The sequence below is a fragment of the Morone saxatilis genome, unplaced genomic scaffold (genome assembly GCF_004916995.1).
Source record: "Morone saxatilis isolate NCDOM2014 unplaced genomic scaffold, NCSU_SB_2.0 Contig3, whole genome shotgun sequence".
Classification (NCBI taxonomy): domain Eukaryota; kingdom Metazoa; phylum Chordata; class Actinopteri; family Moronidae; genus Morone; species Morone saxatilis.
Genome location: NW_023339873.1, coordinates 14,267,620 through 14,287,547, shown reverse-complemented (window position 1 = coordinate 14,287,547; position 19,928 = coordinate 14,267,620). Strand labels below are relative to the sequence as shown.

At 40.8% G+C, this 19,928-nt stretch overlaps 2 protein-coding genes across 5 annotated transcripts; one reads left to right on the top strand and one right to left on the bottom strand.

Annotated features, from left to right (window-relative positions):
* Positions 1 to 3,484: 3,484 nt before the first annotated feature.
* On the bottom strand, positions 3,485 to 16,486 carry arel1 (apoptosis resistant E3 ubiquitin protein ligase 1). 3 transcript variants are annotated; one of them, XM_035673981.1, is made up of 22 exons: positions 16,426 to 16,486; positions 15,357 to 15,584; positions 14,700 to 14,868; positions 12,973 to 13,193; positions 12,310 to 12,381; positions 11,771 to 11,997; positions 11,394 to 11,631; positions 11,120 to 11,289; positions 10,674 to 10,854; positions 10,301 to 10,545; positions 10,078 to 10,155; positions 9,846 to 9,987; positions 9,627 to 9,748; positions 9,433 to 9,508; positions 9,180 to 9,289; positions 8,907 to 9,086; positions 8,484 to 8,609; positions 7,822 to 7,951; positions 7,656 to 7,714; positions 7,483 to 7,572; positions 7,218 to 7,393; positions 3,485 to 5,812 (listed from the first exon to the last, which is right to left on the bottom strand). In XM_035673981.1, the coding sequence occupies exons 2-22, from the start codon at positions 15,502 to 15,504 to the stop codon at positions 5,710 to 5,712; spliced, it is 3,063 nt and encodes a 1,020-aa protein (XP_035529874.1). In that variant the 5' UTR covers positions 15,505 to 15,584; positions 16,426 to 16,486; the 3' UTR covers positions 3,485 to 5,709. The 3 variants fall into 3 exon arrangements, with proteins under 3 accessions (XP_035529874.1, XP_035529876.1, XP_035529875.1); XM_035673983.1 differs by lacking the exon at positions 16,426 to 16,486 and adding an exon at positions 15,757 to 16,129; XM_035673982.1 differs by lacking the exon at positions 16,426 to 16,486 and adding an exon at positions 15,859 to 16,129.
* On the top strand, positions 16,412 to 19,734 carry fcf1 (FCF1 rRNA-processing protein). 2 transcript variants are annotated; one of them, XM_035673984.1, is made up of 8 exons: positions 16,412 to 16,544; positions 17,097 to 17,161; positions 17,336 to 17,407; positions 17,494 to 17,642; positions 17,770 to 17,842; positions 18,107 to 18,194; positions 19,233 to 19,327; positions 19,474 to 19,734. In XM_035673984.1, the coding sequence occupies exons 1-8, from the start codon at positions 16,542 to 16,544 to the stop codon at positions 19,520 to 19,522; spliced, it is 594 nt and encodes a 197-aa protein (XP_035529877.1). In that variant the 5' UTR covers positions 16,412 to 16,541; the 3' UTR covers positions 19,523 to 19,734. The 2 variants fall into 2 exon arrangements, with proteins under 2 accessions (XP_035529877.1, XP_035529878.1); XM_035673985.1 differs by lacking the exon at positions 16,412 to 16,544 and adding an exon at positions 16,684 to 16,708.
* Positions 19,735 to 19,928: the final 194 nt, after the last annotated feature.

Below are 19,928 nucleotides of genomic sequence, written 5' to 3'. Positions count from 1 at the left end.
TTGACTTGCTGGTATTGCTACAGGAAAAGTCAGGGGATCACAAACATCGTTAGGAGATATCCTCAAGTTTTTACAGAATTTCACGCCAATCTATCCAACAGCTGTCAAGACATTTCACAAAAAAACGAAAATGCCAACCTCCTGGTTTGGCTAGAGGAAAGGTCAGGGGATCACCAAAGCCAGTATGATCTCTCCTCTAGGGACCATGGATATCTCTACAACATGTCATAGTAATCTATGAAATATTTGTTGAGCTATTTCTTCTGACTGACCTAGAGACTTGACATTGCCATCTGCTAGCATGGCTGAAACATTTTCTCTGCACTGACTGTTTTCTGCACTTGCACTGTACAGTTACAAACAGAATCAGGATGACTTCCCGACTTTAATTAAAGGCTGCAAATAAATCAGTGTGCTCCAGTCCCCCTTTTCCCTGCTGTCCTTTTAACTGAGAAACACCTGATTCAGCTGCATATTGCTGGAAGATGTGCGCAGTAGCCTGTTCCAACTAGCAATCAGGATGAATACCACTTCACAGCTTATACATACCTGCTATGATGACAACCCTTCTGACTATAAGGGGCTAAGCGGCACAAGGGTATTTGTCAAACAGGTGGACGGTCTATATTAAAGGCCCTGTCTTTACAGAGGAAATATAAGGACTGAAATGTTTGCTGACACACGAATAAAATACAGCTGCACATCCCAGCAGGACAACTAACCCTATGAATCAATAGTTTCTCTCCAACACCATATATAACATAGACAGCCATCAGCTGGGGGACACTTAATCTCCACACTAGCAGTTTTCCAAGACTGCTTTCGGCTGTAAGCTTCTGCTTGTCACTGACCTCAGCTGTACGCATGGACGTTTATATCATCTTCAAAACAAAACATGTGTTGGCGGTCCTGTTTTTGATAGAGGAATGTATTTTAATGAGGCCTTTTCATCTGTGTGTGGCAGCTTGTACATGTAGTTTAGTGTGGACCCGCAGCATCTCAGCTCTGGTGTTGAGAGCCAGTCCTCAGCACTTAAATCACAGAGGATTGATTAGGGGCAACAGAAAATCTGTGAAATATCAGGAGATGGGGGGGAAAAAATCTCTTTAATCAGCAGCAGCGTCCTATCCATACATTCCATTGCTGCACTTAGTTGCCAGACCATTGTCATCACTGTGATGTGTATTTCTCACAGCCGTTTTCCACATAATCTTTAACCATGTCCATTGCAGAACCACACTGTCACCAGTCATAAAGGGAGCCAGTTAAGACCCTGATAGGGCAACTGCAGGAGACACGGCTGAGGCAGAAATTCCCCACAAAAAGCCAAACAATCAAAGTCATTTTAGCGGTCAGCCATCATCAGAAAGAGGACTCTTCTTTCGTAGTCTTCTTCTTTTTGTGGTCGTCCACACAGAGCCCTGATGTTTGCCAGTGTTTGGACCGAAGCCTGAAGGACCTCCCACATGTAAGATGAAGTCGGTATCCAGTATATAGTGAAAGGCAAACTTCCTGGAGAGAACTTCAGTCCAGGCCTTCTGCTGGAGCGATGCTCTCCTGTCCCTCAACAACCCTGATTAAGATTGGCTTCCAAATCGGCCCAATCATCACAGTTGATGAATACCTGCAGCCAATCCAGTTGGCGGTTAATCAGTGGCGTCCAATCAGGTAATGAGGACTTGCATGTTGGAATGGGAAGCAGACAACCCCACGGCTGTCTAGCAGGAAGGAGGGAGAGGGGTTATGTTCTAAAGATACTTAAGGCGTGCCACATTTGTGTTGTCTGCCCTGTGGAGATCACTGTCTGCAGACAATTATCTTTGATCAGAGAAACTGATGGACATCTCCTCAGAGGCAGGGTGTCTGACTCAGAGATGGGAAATGAGGCACTGCATTTTCGATTATGTAAATTCTTTGGTTGAGGAGAACCACCCATAAATTGACTCCCCCTGGAACTTGGCAACCCTGAACCCTAAAAACCGAGCTGCAGTCAGGTCTGGAGATGTTTATGGAATAGTACATGGAAAATTTGTCAGAAAAACATGTTTTCCCAGGGAATTAGTATCAGCAGATGAATTTACAAAAATGCACAGAATTGTTGCTGTGTGATCTCCCACAGGTTCTCTGGGGAAGAACAACCGTTCCAACATGGTACATTACTCTTAGTGCGCGCCAGAGGATGACTTTCTGATTTGTGGTCCCTCTTTAGCAAGCATTCCTGGGGGAAATTTGAGAGAGACCATTATGCAAATCCACAGGTGCATGCCAAGACCAAATAACTGGACTCCTGCCTCCAAGTACTTCAAGATGCCTTTCTGCCTGCTCCTGATAGTGTTCAGACCACAGTGTGAGGAGTCACGCCAGGAACATGTGGGTGTAGCGTGGAGGGCCATGGGGCTTGCATGTCGGCAGCCGTTAAGCAAAGCAATTAAAAAAGGATTTTTACTCGTAGAGTCCATTATCAGACACTGTATAACTCAGGAAGCAAACATTCAGTCGTGCAAAGACTGTGTTCCTATCATGTCTTGTGTTGATATGGCTGTCAGTTATGCCACTGTCTCCATAAAAAGGGAAAGGGAGCACCTGTATTTGCTGTGTATTATCACATTCCATACACAGCAGAGCTCTCAAAGATTGATTTCATTACCTCTTCAGCTGATGTGAAACCAGCAGGTCTGAATGAACTTATTTTCATGTGCCTAGTGAGGTATGTGTTGTATGTGTGTGTGAGAGAAATGTCTGAAATGGAGGGGATTCACTTTAGCCTGCTCTCTGCGTTGACGACTGGAAGTGTGGAGGGTCAGCCGAAGACAGGAAAGCTCCTCATCATTTACTGCTGCTAAGCTGTCCCGAAGGATGACAGCAGAAGAAGCATGTATACTCTGATAATGTCACATGTAGAGCCACTGCCCCCTTGTGTCTAAAACATGCATTCTGCTGGCCATGAAGTGCAGTGGAATTTATACAAATAACAGTTTAGTTTACTTCTTTATGTGTGTATTTATATGGCTATGAAATAGTGAGGAAAAGAATGCAAACTGCCAACAAAGATATATATATATATATATATATATATATGAACATTTGACTTTATGTTCTGCCTCCATTGCAACAAATAGCAGCTCTATGCCAATTTACTAAAGGAAGTAAACTTCAGTTTACATTGATTATTACAAACTAGCATTCCCAGTCTTTTTGTCAGGGACCACAATATTGATTTTTTTTATGTAACAAATCGTCTTTTGATTAAAGAGTTTCCCCATGTATTAAGAAAATAGTGCTACCTATCTTCATCTGTTCCCAATTTCAAGTAAAGGCAAAACTATTTGTGGCAAATTATGGACCACAGTTAAGGAACCACTGGTCTGTATGTTCAGCACCAAATGCCATCTCCAGGTTTGAGAGTGTAAAAAGTGTGTGTAATCACACTGCTAAACCCAATCTAAATATATGTTACACAAAAAGTGGGATAAGGTGATAAGAATTTAGTCCATCATTTTTTATTCCCATAAACAAATGGCCTGCAGTGCAGAGAATCTCAAACATTCATCAGCAGTGGCTTGCCGTTAAAAAAAAAGAAAGAAAAGAAGTACCCCAGCTTCAAAGTCATAGGCAAATATTTCACAATATGTACATTGCTAAAAGTCACGCCGTTCAAGCCATCTAATCCAAAAACAACCCAAACATAAAACAGTAGTAGATGCTCATGAAAAGCAAAACATTAAACAAGAACCTAAAACTACAGGACAGAACTCCTTCATATTTGTTTATAATGGTCATATCTAATGGGACAGCTAACACATGTAATGCTTAAACTAACTTTACTTTTGATAAATAAGATATCAGCCATTGGTATTGGTGCTGAAAACACACCCTTAATGAAACATTTTCACAGCTCTCCTCAGTACATCAGGTCAACATTGCACAACCCAAACAAACACAAATCCATAAACCCTCTTATAAACCTCAACACTGTAAAAAGTCAGTCAAAGCACAAACAAAAGCTCATCGAATCCCAAATGGAAGCAGTATTAGCTCGGGTGAACCAATATATTTAATCCCTACCTGCATCAAAATGTTAAATCTCTTAGTGGCCGAGTTAAACTTTTACTTCCGACTGTGAGAATAATGTTGAGTGTGAGTGTGAGTGTGTGTGTGTGTGTGTGTGTGTGTGTGTGAGAGAGTGGACATACTCAAATAAAAATAGCATTGAGAATAATCATCCATTAACATTTTCCATTTGCTTCTTTGCTACTAAAAATTAATTTCCCTAAATGCTCTACAAACACTGACTGGCACACATTACAAAATGGCTAATGAACATGTAAACTCTGGAACAGCAGAGGAATTGCTACACAATTATAAACAGAGAACAAAAGAGAGAAAGCAACTCTGTTGGCTCAGGATATTGACAATACTAACAGCATTAAAGATAAATTGTTTTATAATAACATAAAGGGGATAATCTCCACTGATCTAATGCTTTAGTTCATTGTGGATGTGGGATAATATGGCTAAAGATTGTATAGTCAGGACTGGAAGGAGGCCACTATGAACAGTGAACTGTATGTGTATGCTTTGCTATACATGTGCTTAAACAACCTGTGTCAGAGGATGCAAAGGTGGCATAGGAGATTCTGAGGTAAACCCATTGAAGGCTGTGAATGAAAAAGGAAAAAGGAAAAAGGATACAGAATATATACTAACATATTTGTTATATATGGGCTCTCCCTAACATCCACCCAACACTCACATCCACAGTGACATCATAATATACCTACTACCTATTATTGTTGACTACGCTTCTCTCACCTACGCACCTCTCTGGATACAATCAGAGGCAAAGGGCATGAATAAGGCAGGTTATAAAACATAACAAAAACATTTTCCCGTTCCAGACAAACATATTTTAAACAGTAGGGGTCAAAACAAGTATTTTTTTTCAAGACACAATAAGTTAAAAACATATATAAACAATAGAAATTACTTGGCTTCTTTTAAAACCCATTCATTTCTGACAGAACAAATTAATATAATAATTATATAAACTCTTAACCTATTAAACATGCAACAATAAAGAAATCCCTTCTCTTTGAACATTAAATCAAAAAGGTAACCAGATGAAAAACTATGTATACACATTATTATGTACAAGTATTGAAATAAAAGAGTGATATTATATATTTACATACACACATCAGTCCCTGATCGATTAAGGCCAAAGTGCTATAGATGCACGTGTCACCCACATCACATGTAGGCCGCTGTTGCACTTAACAGTTTGCAAAATGCAAAAGAAGCAGTTATACAATAATACTCAAGGCCTTTGCTCTAGTGTCATGTCTTTCAAACATATGAAACTAAGCAAAATTTAGCATTAAGAATTAAAACTTGCCCAAACCTCACCTTTTTCAGCAGTTTGTAGTTTCCTTTTTTTTTTCTTTTCTTTTTTTTTTTTTTTTACAAAAGTGAGATACTTTATGTACATACAGTAGAGTTCGTGTGATTGAGTCCTGGTCTCACAACAGCCTTCTGGGACTTCCTGTAACACCCTCTCGTCCTGAGAGAGTATTTATAGGGAGTCAGGGGGATTCTCTGCCAAGAAGCCCACTTTTTCCTGCAGATGAATGCAGGGAACCGGTGCACTTGAGTGGACAGTGCTGGTCTCCTCTTATACAAGTGGAACACAAAGTGCCAGTGATGGGAGAGTCAGAGCATGCCGAAGCCCTCGCTGCCCTCACTGATGGCCAGCTTCAACATCTTGTGCAGCTCCTCGTAGGAGTCGTAGGTAGGGAGGCACAGCTGGTTAAAACTAGACAGAGAAAAGAGGCCCACAAAGAGTCGGCTAATGTTTAGATCTGCATAAAGAATTTATTTCATACATTCATACATAATGCTATGTGTGACTGAAACTTTTGTGGACCTAAACATTAAAGGTTTCGAGATATTCTAAGTTTTTCTTATTGTTAACAAATCCAGTGAAAAGGGAAGAACCTACAATGACTTGATTGTAAGCATTTCCTAGCCTAATTAGCGTATTCTTCTGTGCCATAGTGCTCCATTGTTGTCCAAGAACTATTCAAAACAAACACAATTAACTACACTGTTGTACCAAGGTTCTTATAATTAACTAAAACTAAACTGAAAACTAAAACTAGGTGTGAAAGAACATTTGTTCAACATGTTCACAAAGACATGTTACATGTTGCACAACTCTGATACATCACGGTTTCTTCACCAAATGTTTGCAGATACCTTGCTTTCATCATCATGGTGTCTAAGGCAGTTTCTGGGTTCCTCATTTACAACACATTAATATATCATCATAGTTAACATGTACAAAACCTAATAAAATACTATACATCTATTAAAAATTAATAGTTTTCTTTTTAACTAATAAATGATTAAGAGGGTTGAATGTCAGATTTTCAGTACAAGTACATTTTTCAATATGATATATATGTTGATATACTGATCATATGACAGATCAATGCGTTGTATTTTAAAAAAAACACCACCATGATGAAGGCAAGACACAGCCGAAAACATCTGGTGAACAAAGCACTGTGCACTCGAGTTCTGCAATGTGTTTTAATGTTGATGGACTTTTGCACTGAAGCTCACACTGGAATGCGCCTCAATGCGTGTACTCTCAAAAGTAACAAATTGTCATAATTATAATGTTAACATGATGATGTTCTTTAGGTATAATGACCAATTGACCATCTTAAGCATTATAACTAAACAGCAAGTACTGCTGAGGGTGATGGAATATCTGTACAACACTGGTAATAAAGCAAAGTGAACAAATGTAGAAATTGTATATATCATTTTTTGCTGCATTTTTAGTAGACAGTGATAGTGGAAAGATGACAGGAATCAAGCAGAGACAAGTCACCAGGACTCCAACTGGGACAAAAAACTTTGACCATATGATGGTGCTAGGGAAAAGTCAGGAGTTTACCAAAGTCATCTAGGAACCACGCTCCTGCACAATGTTTGAGCCAAACCAAATAGTAGATGCTGAGATATTCCATCCCAAAAACTCTGACATATTGGTGGGGCTAGAGAAAGAGTTAGTGATCACCAAAATCAGTACAATGCATCCTCTGGGAACCATGAATGTCTGCACAAAATTCTATAGCAATCCATCAAATAGTAGATTATTTCAGTCGGGATCAGAGTGGTGGGCCGATTGCCTGTATTTTCCTACTCACCACGTGTGTGCAGTGGGCAAGGTGCTGTGTGTGGGGGCAGCGATGATCTGGAAGGAGGGGCAAAGGGTGTTGAAACCCCCAGGGGGAAGCTGAGAGGAACCAGTGGTGAACTGTAGCAGACGGGCCAGCTCCTCCTGGGTGAAGCTGGACACCACGGCCCAGAACCACTTCATCACCTGTGGCAACAGAAAAAGCACAGACATCATTTTAATCAGCACCCTGCTGTTGGAAATGAAAATGGAGATGGAAATTTTCCATGACATACTTTCTCTCTGAAGTGCCACGACCCTCCGACAATCACAGCATGGGCCTTGAAGTCCTGCACGTTTATATCACCAGTGCCACACATCAACAGCTGAAGAGATTAAAAGTTAAAAATTAGAACTACCCGGCGGTGTTTTAAAGATTAGAGGATTTTATTATAAACATCACACATACCTCCAACTCATTCTCATCAAATATGGCTAGCAGGTTTTCTGGAACCAGTTCGTTCAAACCTGCAATTGATCAGGAAATTACACTAATTATGTGCATATTACCGGAGATCTCAAATGAGGGGGATTGGCAAAAAAATGTCCGACTGCAGCTGTGCTGGTTTCCTTACCTTTCAGGAAGTGTTCAACCTCATCTCTCACCTGGCTGGCCAGTCGGTACTGGGCCAGCAGGTTGAGATAATGCATCTTGTTTTCATTGGTAACAGCGATCTGAGCTCCCCCTGATATCAGCTCCACAACCTGGAAGAAAACATGTGGCGGGGTATAAATGTCAGACAAAATTCATAAAACAGGAAAACATCATAAGACGTGACAATTATATTATTGTGGGACTCTCAGAGAAATGGCCAGTGAGGGCGAAATGGTGGGATTAGAATGTGAGTTAAACAAGAGTTCAAAAACTTTCTGGACCTGTAAAATCTATTCATTCAGGTCTAACACGCAAGGCTGTCAGGCATTTGTCAGCATTAGCACGAACGTTTGGGCGATTAATCTAAATGTAAAAAATATCTGTTGGGAGCAATACGAATCTAATTAAAAATAAGTAGGTCTGTTTTAAACACAGACAGTTATTGTGTGAGCAACAAAGTTTGAAGAATGCCAAACTCTCTCCATCCACTTTTATGTAAACCCACCACTCCCCCTCTTTAAGAAAAATGAGACACTTGCCAAACAACCAATATGGTTTATTTTGTTTGGTTTATTGCTCCTATCTCCTGTGAAATTACATCAGGGATAAAAGGGGATGTTCCTTTCCAAAGTGTTGCCTCACCTTCTCCAGCTGTCCTGACTTGCTGTACTTCTCTTCGGCGAACACCAGGTCCATTTCACTCACGTCATTGTTTAGGATGAAGCAGACTTTGGTTTTGTAGAACTCCTGGTCGTCTGTCTCAAAGTACTGTGTGTGGAAAATAAAACGAAAACACAAGAAAATGACGTTTTTAAAATAAACACGGCATTTCATCTTCCCGGTGGAAGGATAAGACGATGATTGGGGTCGGCTTTAGTTCTCGACTTTGAAATCGTAGGAAGTTGGATAAACAGCAAAACACACTGGCTTGTTCTCCGTGAAATAAATAATGCCAAGACAAAAATCCGGTATCTTGGCTTTGCCAGTAATGTTACAGTGATGAGACAGACCAGCTGACACCAGAAGGTTAACATTTCCAAACATGACCTGTACTGTGTTCCATACCTTGTAGTTCATCCTGAGGCCAATGATCTGAGCCAAGAAGGACCGTGTAAAGCGAGCTCTGACCAGCTGTTTGTAGGCCCCACCCAGAGCAGACTCATACAGGCACTTCCCTACAATGCGACCCGCAAACTCGTACATCTTTAGACGCAGATGCGCTGGCCGTTCAGCATTTGGGTGCACCTGGAAAATAAAGATCAATGCGCTCTTATTTTTAGATACTAAGCATCCTTAAGTGACTACTGAATGTGGAAGTGGTTAAAAAGACTAACATACCAGGCCCTGGTTGTTGTCGCTGAAACGGGTAAACAGCTGGTTGGAGGTGTCAAAAAGAGTCTTACAAATGAGCTCAAACCACTCCCTGCGAGGTCCTCCCCAGTCCAGAGCTGCAGAGAAATGGCAACGGTTTTAGCCGTGTGGTAACTATAATGAATTACTGGATCTGTAATTTTTATTCGGATGTCATTTTAAGACTTTTTTGGTTTTCAGTAAAATGCTGGCTGCAAAAACTTCTGCAATTTCTGTTTACCTTCCTCATCCTGAAACACGACCTCAAAGTTCTTACTCCAGTCTGACACTGAGAAGTTCCTTGTAGCCTTTAGGGACTGAGCAGCAGGGAGAGGGACAGACAAATAACAACACAACTGTTATGATTACATGCCTTTTTACATAATGCACATGTGCTTTTGAAACAGCTTTATAACACAGTAAAGCAGCACTCACTGAATCTAGAATGGAGTGACGAGTGATTTTTAGGCAGGTCTTGGTGCGAGGTCTCTTGGAGTGGATGTGCCTGAGTTCACGTTGAAAGAAGTTCACCTTGTCTTGGAAGGTTTCAGAGCCACCTGTGGACCATACCATCAAATTACTGCTGCTCCACAAAAGACAGTATGTATTAAGTGCAGCTCAAGGACAAAGTAATCACATTAGACTCAAACAAACCAATGTTCTTGTGCAGGAAGCGAATGAAGGTGGCAGCCATGATGTTCCTGTCTTTGCAGCTGAGCTCCACGGGAGGCTGTATCCCATCATCCACCACAAGAGTTAGGTACTTGTGAACCGGGTCAGGACCATAATAGGTAAACTGAAAAGAGAGCAGAAGAATATGTTGAGCTTGTCAAACCAAATGAAAGTGGGCCATTCTCCAGGGTTTTCTGACGCCAGTTCTTCTTACCTTCGTTCCTGGACAAACACGAAAGGTGAAAAGGCGCCACGGAATAATCTTCAGGTAGAACTCCTTCACGGATAGTTGCTGTTTGACATAAAGTCCATGTCATCTTCCATTAAAGCATGTTGAGTACTGTCCTCTCAAATACAAACTCTTACTTTCTATTCACAAATCCAAAAGAACAGGGGAAAAAAATCCTACTAATTAAACTTAACCTTTATGTGCTTACCTTTGGCGATATGTAACAGTAGACCTTTTTTGGTTTCTTGACCTTCTCAGGTTGTCCCTCCACAGGAGAGTCATGCTCATCCTCCTCTTCTCCCATGGAGGGCCTCCTCTGTGGAGCCAGTAAAGAGGAGGCTGGTAACTGCCATGAGGAACTGCTGTAGTTCCCACTGCTGTAAAGGTACGCCTCAAAGTAGATACTTATGCCTGGAGTGGACACATTCTTCTCCACACAGGCCTTCTCATTCTCTGAAATATGCGATGAGAATACCAGTATTAGGCTTTGAAAACAACAATGTTGAAAGGCGCACTGCATTTCTGGGCCCAATTTCTTCTATCGTAGTGCATTTTTTAGTCAGCATGGAAAGGCTGCTCACCATTGAGAACAATAATATCAAATTCCCCATTGCTGAGTGGCTGGTCCTTGTACGATATGCAGGCCCGGAAACAACCTGTTCGCCGCAGCGTCAGTCTCAGCAGAACCTGGCACTGCTGCTTGTTGAGAGTAACTGACTTACTGAAGCACTCCTCCAGACTGTCATCATCCACTGTGCCCAGCTGGAAGAACAGGAAAAACTCAAATGAATCCCAGCTCTGGCTTTTGGAAAGGACTGGTAGGAACCTGTTACGCTATACTATAAAGCTAGTGACTGTGTAATTGTGAACAGGATGGTAAAAAGACTCTGGGTTTCATTTTTACAGTTATAATCAAGAAATATATCTTCCAATTACAGTATAATGCATAATAGAAAACGGAATTTGGAATTTCCCCATTGTGGGACAAATAAAGGAATATCTTTTAAAAAGGAGTTTGTTGCCTTACAGAGTGCACATGGACGCTGTAGTTGGCTTCATCTGTGAGAGATGTGGAGTTACTGGTGGGGTTTCCATACTCGTCCCTAGGCTCAATCTGCAAAGTGTGCTGCTGGCCATTTGTTAGCACCAGGGTTGAAAAATGGTAGGCTATCTTGGTTTTGGATGGGACAACTGTACCTGAGGTGAACAAAGAAACAGAAAAATACTCAATCAACAACACAAGCTTGTCAAATCAATTACACAACACAGGTTTGTTGTAAAACAGATACAGTAATAATAACCTGGTTGGAATATCTTGTAATAAGGGCTGTAGGCCACATTGAGGCCACCCAGCTTGACGGCAACCTCATAGCGGCCTGCCTTTCGTACTGTGAAGGCCACTTTGACTACATTGGACTCTGGTTCATGCAGAACCTCCTGTGTAACAGGGATGTCCAGAGCCAATTCAATGTGGGTGATGTTGACCCTCAGTCCCACAGGTCGATGGGCCGGGAAAGGCTGGCCATTCTTATAGAACAGCTGAAAAGACAGAAGTACAAACAAAGTTTTATTTAATACAGAGAAAACACAGGTCTTGTTTTTCTTCATTTCATGCTGCTTGCGTAAGCCACTTGTAAGAAAGTCAGTTACACTACAAACAATAGAAATCAATAATCACCTGGACTCTGAAGCTCATAGTCTGCCCCACTTCCTGCGGTTCCTTCCAATCCCAAGACACCTTGCAGGAACGTGGGTCCAGGTAATTCCCCCTGACATAGTCGTAGATGCTGCGGTCACCGCGTCGCCCTGGATCCTCATTCTGCAGGAAGCTGACCACTCTCGCTGCAAGCTCACAGAGGAACTTGATGGTAAAGACAAACAGTATGATGGAAACAGTAATTCCACCTGCAACAAGAAGGAAAGAAGCACAGGAGATAAGCTGTTGGAACACTGTTTGCAATAAAGGCAAGGCATTTATTTGGTTTGGAAAATAAGTTGATTCACTACTAAAACAGAGCAAAGACTGGCCGAGGTTTATGGGACCAACATTATAAAACAAATCCTTGGGCAATTCGAATACTGGAAAGCAATTTGTAAAACTGGTCGAACCACATCCAGTTTAAGTATATGGTTGCAGGAAGAATGAGTCCTTTTAGCAACTCGAGAACAAACCACGTCAGTTCAAACCCCAATCCAAACAGCTAACACAGGACTTACCAATCACGTAAAACATGAGGTCCCTTATCAAGAAGCACAGCGCCACAGTACAGCCAAATATGAGCGCTCCAGCTGAAAAGACAAGCAGACAATGTAACAATGAATAATTATTTAAATGTGGACAATATCTCCTGTTCTGAACCTGCAGGTTTAATCTTGATGGCTGTACTTTCTGTTCTTTAAGATACTGTTTAATGATAACATGAAACCAGGCTGGACTTTAGCACCACTAAAATGGTGTCCTGTCAAATGAAGCAACAACAACTGCCAAGTAATGGTGTGATATAACTGGCTGGTTTTGAACATAAGTATGGAAGTTGAAAACCAGGCTGCCCTAGGCAAGAACACCAAGATAACAATAGTTATTGGTTGTTCATTAGGAATGGTACAATGTAACATTTATTCATTTTATATTGTCCTGGAGTGAATACTATGAGAGAAAAAGACAGATTTTGGGCTGTACATACAGATGAAGCAACACTGAACTTCTCCATTACACCACTTAAGCTACATTCAACTGATCTTATTATGACACCATTAGTGAAAACACTTAGCAACCGCTTATGTTTACGTCTTAAATTGAAATGCCTCTTGACACTCTGCAGCTGTGGAAAGCAACCGACACTAAAAGCATTTGAAGGAAGAAAATAATCAGGATCTCACCAATTGACCACTTCTCATTCAGACGCCTCTCAGCAAGGCTGTGCACCAGCCGGACCTCGTAGTCCTGGTCACGACTCCCCCTGGACGTCTGGAGAATCTTGATACCTGTAGACAACCTTATGTAGTCTTCGTAGTAGTAACCCCAAGCAGCTAGAGACAGCTGCAGTTGACTGTCAAACTGAGACAGATCATCCAGATTCATACAACCCAAGGTCTTCAGTCTGCAGTGGAAAGAAAAGTGAAAGTAAATGAAGAAGATAATGGTCAGCAATGCGTAATTACTTTACAGCCTCTTAAGTACATTCTTTAGAAATGCAACCCTACGTGCGACCTGACTGCTATGTGTCGCTCCACATCTACTGAGCAAGACTGCTGACATCACTTTGCAGAACAGGTTGTCCCGCACTCAAAATAAACATTTTTTGTGAAACTCTGCATGAAGACAAGCCTCAATCTTATCAGCTAAGCTATGCTATGTCAACAGGGAGTAGTGAGATTGTGTGGCATGTTTCATTTGGCCTTTGTACACTAAGGCTTTATTACACTGTAATGTTTGATAAGCTGAGCAGTTAAATTGTTAAAACTGAAACCTAATCTCCTATTGTTAAGCAAGATTGAGAGTTTGGCTGTTTACACTAGGAAGGTGCTTGTGCTTTGAATGAAACTTTCATGGTGTGGTTATCATACACGAAAAGATGGTAGCACACAATATTATCTCAATAATTACTAAAATCAGATTCTCCAGTGGCTAAAAACACACAGAATGGTTTTCCTTTTAAAACACATTTTAAATTCAAACCATAAAACCTGTTAAACATGTGAGTTTTCCAGTTTTTAAAAAATTCTCTGGCAACAAGACATCTGTCAAGAAAAATGTGTACAGGTATGCAGCGGCATCACAGGGTAGTAATGTAAAACAGAATCCTCTTGTTCTTTTTTTCATTCAAGTAAATAATTGTATTTTATTTTAAAATCAGCCCACTACTAACTACAATATTTCTGAGAGGCCTCTGTGAGTCTGCAACATCAACTTCTGCATTCACAGAATCATTTTTTTAGCCAAGAAATTAGTGCAAAATCATCTTCTGTTACTACAGTTAGTAACTCAATAGACGCTGAGCCATAACTATGTGAGTGATAAAGCCCAGTCAATCAAAATGGCAAAGGGGGCTCGATAGTGTGACAGTCGCGACCTTCAGAAATTTGACGACGTGTCCCATTAGAATTATCCTTAAAAACATGCTAACTAGGACATAACGATGGGTTTGAGAAACACAACTGACCTTTGGAAAGATTACAATTGACTTTCCTTAAAACTGACAAACAGGCAACATCTACTTCTCACAACTGGTTCTGATTGGATCAATAAACAGCACCCTACACACATACACAAACATCTGCATTGCTGCAGGGTCTCATACTAACAGTCTCTAAAGAATACTTTTTACTGCAGTGACCCTCACAAACACTGCAGCTCCACAGCTCTGTGTCAGCAAACGCAGCTAGCCATGAAATGGAGAGGCTGCCCTCAAGTGGACATAAATAAATATAGCCTGTGTTAACCAGCAGAAAACATGAACAAAATCTAATAACAAATTTAAGACACTCAAACAAAAACTATGCTGTCAAAAGTCAACTTTTATGAAATGCCAACAAGCAATTGTTTCCGAGGACGACTTTTTGCCAGATTGGGGTTAAAGATAAAGTTAAGACCTTTCATTGCTTACGTATGGTAATAGTGCTCCAGGTTCTGGGAGCAGAGCCACTCCTGGAAGGCAAAGTCTCGGAGCAGCTGGATGTGGGCCTCTGCAATTTCCCTCCAGCGCTGCTGTTCCTTCACCACCTCTTCCAGACGACTCAGTACACTCAGACTCAGTTCTTCCAGGGTCTGTACATCTGGATGACACATGAGTAGCACATAAAAATCCCCAATCACATGCCGGCAAACAAATCATCAGTAATGCCCCAGCACAGCCTTATATTCATTAAAGTCTATTAGAATGAGTATATAAGCCTGTGCTGATTGTCCATGCATGCCGTATTTATCTCATAAGCCTAAATATTCAGTGTTCAAAACTAAAAAAAATGACCAGGGTCAAAGAAATAAGTATCACAATCTCCTTGCATAAAACATAGTTCATGTCCAGTTAAACATGACCCTGGTATTTCTGCAAAAGCTTTGAAGAGTGCAGCAAACGCTCATGGTTTGAGAAACCATCCTAACCAGAAAGTTTCAAGCAATACTGATCTGTCTTGCAGAAGTGTCCTTGTGCAGGTCAGTGAAGGTACACCTGCTTTCTTCACCCCGGATTATACCATGAACCAAACTCCAGAGCTGCAGTGGTCATGTAAATATAAAATAAAAATGTCTGTAACCCACTGACCTTCAAATAAGTGCCTGTATTGAGTGAGGCTATGTCCTTGGAGCCATTCCTCAATCTGACTTTCTTTTCCTTTCTTCCAGCGCACTTCCCAGAAGAAGATCCACGACACTGAGCAGAAGAGGAAGGTCAGGAAGAAGCGGCGGTCCATCAGACCATCTTTCAGCCTTCACTGAGACCCCTCCGAGCTCAAAGGAGAACTGCCACTCACCGGGGGGCTACTCAAGACTCCTACAATTGAAGATAAAACCGCTTTAGCTCAAAACAACTGGACCAAAATAAAGAACAAAACACTTTTCAACAAATGGATTCTAACGAGGAGCTTTAGTTGAACAGGTGGGGAATGATTAAGAGCTCCACACTAAACTGCTCTGCCAAAAAAGCATGAATATTTAAGTGTCACCTTGGAGAAGTGTTGGCTGATGGGAGAATAACATAACATCTAATCCACAGCACTGAAATATGCATGAAGAACTTGGCTGATGAATGGTCATAACACTCTCACCAGCCTCTGTTCAGTCAGGACGAACTACCGAAGTCAAAGAAACCAAGTCAACTGCAGTCACTGACACTCAGTCCCTCCAACAACAACAGTCCAGGTGACGGTGATGGTGCTGACAATGATGAGCTATAAACGTGCTAGCTCAGGTTTCCAAATGTCAAAAAATCCCCACAACCACTCAGCTTTACTGAAGTTTCCCGGACAGCTGCTTGAATAACGCGTCAGAACCAGTCAACAGCGGGAGCGGAACATAAACGGGCTAGCTGTAATATCACCAATGATCGCTGGTGTACGGACACCGGGGGCGCACGGTAAAGCCGGAGGCGGTTAGCATCATACTGACGGACTGCTCCCGTGGACCAGCGGACAGCGGCTCAGTGCTAACAGCTAGCCGAGTTAGCCAACAATGTCAGCGGCGTTTCAGAAAGCTCGTCGCCGACCCGGGGCGGCTACCACGGCGCACGGCGCAGCGAGACCACGGGACGCCGCTTGAGAGAGCGCGACGACACAAAGCAACACTGCAAACTGTTAAAATGCCCGTCAACACATGCTATTGAACACAGCCTGTACCTTCGTCTGTTAGCTTAGCAACCGGAAAATGCGCAGGAGAAGGGGTCGATTTTTGATTACGTCACTGTGGATACACGAGGGGAAGGCGAGCTAATGAGACCCGTGCTCTTTACAACATGGTATGTACTCTCTCACTGTGCTACAGTCACACACCGCTGGTTTAATCACTCATTGTGATATTGTGTCCATCATTAATTAGGCGTTGACGGTTTTTTGTTTTTTCGGGCCACTGAGCTAAGTGAGCTAGCCTAGCACCTTAACGTTAAGCGAGCTGTTGCTACAGGTACAGCTGCTGGAAGGAATACTCGTCTAACTATATAGTTTACTTTATTTACTGTCAAGATCTCGGTCACAAAGTCAGTCGTTAGTTGTTTACCTGAAAAGTTTCGACCACATGTGTTTAGCTAATGAGTTTAGTGTTTGTTTTGTACTGTAGCATTATGTATGTGAGTCAACTTCCTATCCAAAGAACGGCTTCAGTAACGCCGGTGAAGCTCAGTTTTGTTTCTCTGTGGTTAACCTTTAAGACCTGACAAGGGGCTATTTAACGTTGTGTTTAATCAATCGAGAGTTTGTGTTGTAAGGTGGTCTCAACCCGTCCACTTACACACGTCTACAATAGATACTGTTGGTTGTAATGAGTTGTGTGTGTTGTCACTTGTTCACTCCAGGGGAAGCAGAAAACAAAGAAGTTTGCTGCAATGAAGAGAATGATTAATCTGAAAGATCAAAGAATGTGAGTTTTAGTAATTGCTTTCTGTTTTCTAACCAAAGTCACCCCTGATCTTATCCATTAGCTCTGTCCAGCCTTATACTCGCACTAATTCTCACATACAAATCAAACAAACCAAAATATTTAATGGTTACATTGGAAATCTTAAAGATCTCTAACTATCGGTTTGTTTTGTAGAAAAGAGAAAGACCGTGCTAAAGCAAAGGAGAAAAAGAAGAAGGACCCCTCGGAGCTTAAGGAGAGAGAAGTGTAAGTTGGCCACACAAAAGCGTGGATTGAATGATAACTTATGTTGTATAGCTCCTTAACTTGATTTCTTCTTAATTATTGTGCAGGCTGAAACACCCATCATGCCTGTTCTTCCAGTACAACACTCAGCTTGGACCACCATACCACATTCTAGTCGACACCAATTTCATCAACTTCTCCATCAAGGCCAAACTGGACATTGTTCAGTCTATGATGGATTGCCTGTATGCAAAATGTAAGTACCGTTGCCAAGTGGTTGGTAATAATGAGGAACCTTTTTTCAATCTATTATATAGAACGATTCAGAATGAACATTTTCAATACAATTAAATGTTTTTTTCCTGCACTTTCATCCAATCCAGGTGTCCCACAGATCACAGACTGTGTCATGGCTGAGATTGAAAAGCTTGGAATGAAGTACAGAGTCGCACTCAGGTACAATCAGAATCAGAAATACTTTATTGATCCCCGCGGTGAAATTTTCTCATTACAGCTGCTCAAGGTGCTCACACAACATTAAAGAAAATAAATAATAATTATATTACAATATCTAAGAATATATCTAGAAATAGAAAAAAGAAAATAGAAATGTATATGAGATACAGTATGCTGAATATAATATGGCTCTGGGGACACAAACCTGTTCTATGATTATTCTGTTATTGTTATAATTACATTGTTGTTGTTTGGTTTTTGCAGGATAGCCAAGGATCCGAGGTTTGAGCGCCTGCCGTGCACACACAAGGGAACATATGCCGATGACTGTTTAGTCCAAAGGGTAACACAGGTAATGTGCTTTAATGTACAGCTGTACGTATACACACATATAACAGAATGTCAGTGTTCACTTAAGGATGAATAGTAATGAACCTTTTTCCACAGGGGACGTTTTGGATTGTTATAGCAGCCCAGGTGTAATTGATAAGATTAAAAAAAACAAGTATTCCATTAGGTGAGCTAGTTTATGGACCCTGGTGTTATGTGAATAATACAGAGGTGTATAGTATTGAAATACAAAACAATTGCACATTACTATAAAAATAAAAGTGTTACAGATGATTGTGAGAATTATGAAGTCACATAATGTCCATGGTATTTGCATTTCTAGGTCACTTATACAGTAATTTATGTTTTACTTGTAGAAATGTGTCCAGAAAATGCATACAATGTATTTCTATTCATTGTATGCAGAGCTGATCAAATGATCATTCTCCTGCTGTCACTGTGCATGAAGGTGCGCAATTTTGCAGCAATCTCAACACACTTCTAATAAAGGTTGAGGACAGGCCAACACCAGCTTTTACTGGAAGTAATTGTAAAACTGTGAAAGTCAATGCTTTTCAAACTGTCCCACTACATTGTCTTTCATTCTAGCAAGAAACAAAGCTATCACCAGTGAAAGTTTTACCTAGAATAACAACACATGCACACAGATTTAAAAAAAAACCTAACAGTAAAGTTAAAGCAACACATTAGCCTCAGACAGCTAGATAGTGTAATAGCTAACTTGGTTAGCAGTAAACTGATAGCAAGAAAACTAAACTAAACAGCTGTAATAACAAGTACATTTGGATAGCAGGTAAAATATACTGATTAATAATTGCTTGGCCACAGATTTGACAAAACAAATGTTTTGGATGTAACCATGTTGGTTAAACTGCTATACAACCCTACAAGTGGTGGTTGCTACTAGCAAAAGGACCACACAACTGACATGAACTTCTGGTGGCACAGCAGTCATCATTTTGTTTAGTTAAGGGTACATGTATGTCATGTAACACTGTGGTTTTGGCACTTAATTGCATATATGTATATATTTCCACAGCACAAGTGTTACATTCTGGCTACAGTGGACAGAGATCTAAAGAGAAGGGTCAGGAAGATCCCTGGGGTGCCCATCATGTACATCTCAAACCACAGGTAACACTGTTACACATTAGTTTTAAATATATGACTTTATGTGCCTTTCGTGTGTGCTTTTTTGCATAAAATGTAACATTTTAGTCAGTACCTGCTTCACGAAAAACGCAACTATGCTGATTTTTTGTTTTGTTTTATTCATATAGGTACAATATTGAACGGATGCCTGATGACTACGGTGCTCCAAGATTTTAATATCTCTCCAACTGAGCTAGACCTGTAAATAGACTGAAGTTTCCTGTTTAAGATTGTTTTTCCTTTTATACATATTAGAAATATTGTGAGGGGTTTAATGTTTGGTTTGGTAAAGATGGGATGTGTTTGATGAAACTGCAAATTACTTTAAGTTTTGTTCTTCTAAAACATTGTGTTACAATAATAAATGAATTGTTGCATTGCACATCGTCCTCAATCTCCAGGTTTTTTTCCCCCAACACCCCAAATGTTACGTTTATGTGTAAAGTTGCTGATTTAACATGGGAAACATAACCTAGGGACATATTTACATAGTTATATCTGTCTTCTTAATTCTACTGTTTTGACTTTAGTTACAATGTAAATGTTAAACTAATGATTACATATACTTATATATACATATATA

Excerpts from the sequence above, each read along its gene's own strand:
- arel1 (XM_035673981.1), bottom strand. The coding sequence starts at position 15,504 with ATGGACCGCCGCTTCTTCCTGACCTTCCTCTTCTGCTCAGTGTCGTGG. Across the intron at positions 7,715-7,821 it reads GGTTGAACACTTCCTGAAAG|GTTTGAACGAACTGGTTCCA; the intron begins GTAAGGAAACCA and ends GATCAATTGCAG. Across the intron at positions 7,573-7,655 it reads TTGATGAGAATGAGTTGGAG|CTGTTGATGTGTGGCACTGG; the intron begins GTATGTGTGATG and ends TAATCTCTTCAG.
- fcf1 (XM_035673984.1), top strand. Across the intron at positions 17,643-17,769 it reads GGATTGCCTGTATGCAAAAT|GTGTCCCACAGATCACAGAC; the intron begins GTAAGTACCGTT and ends CATCCAATCCAG. Across the intron at positions 18,195-19,232 it reads TAGTCCAAAGGGTAACACAG|CACAAGTGTTACATTCTGGC; the intron begins GTAATGTGCTTT and ends ATATTTCCACAG.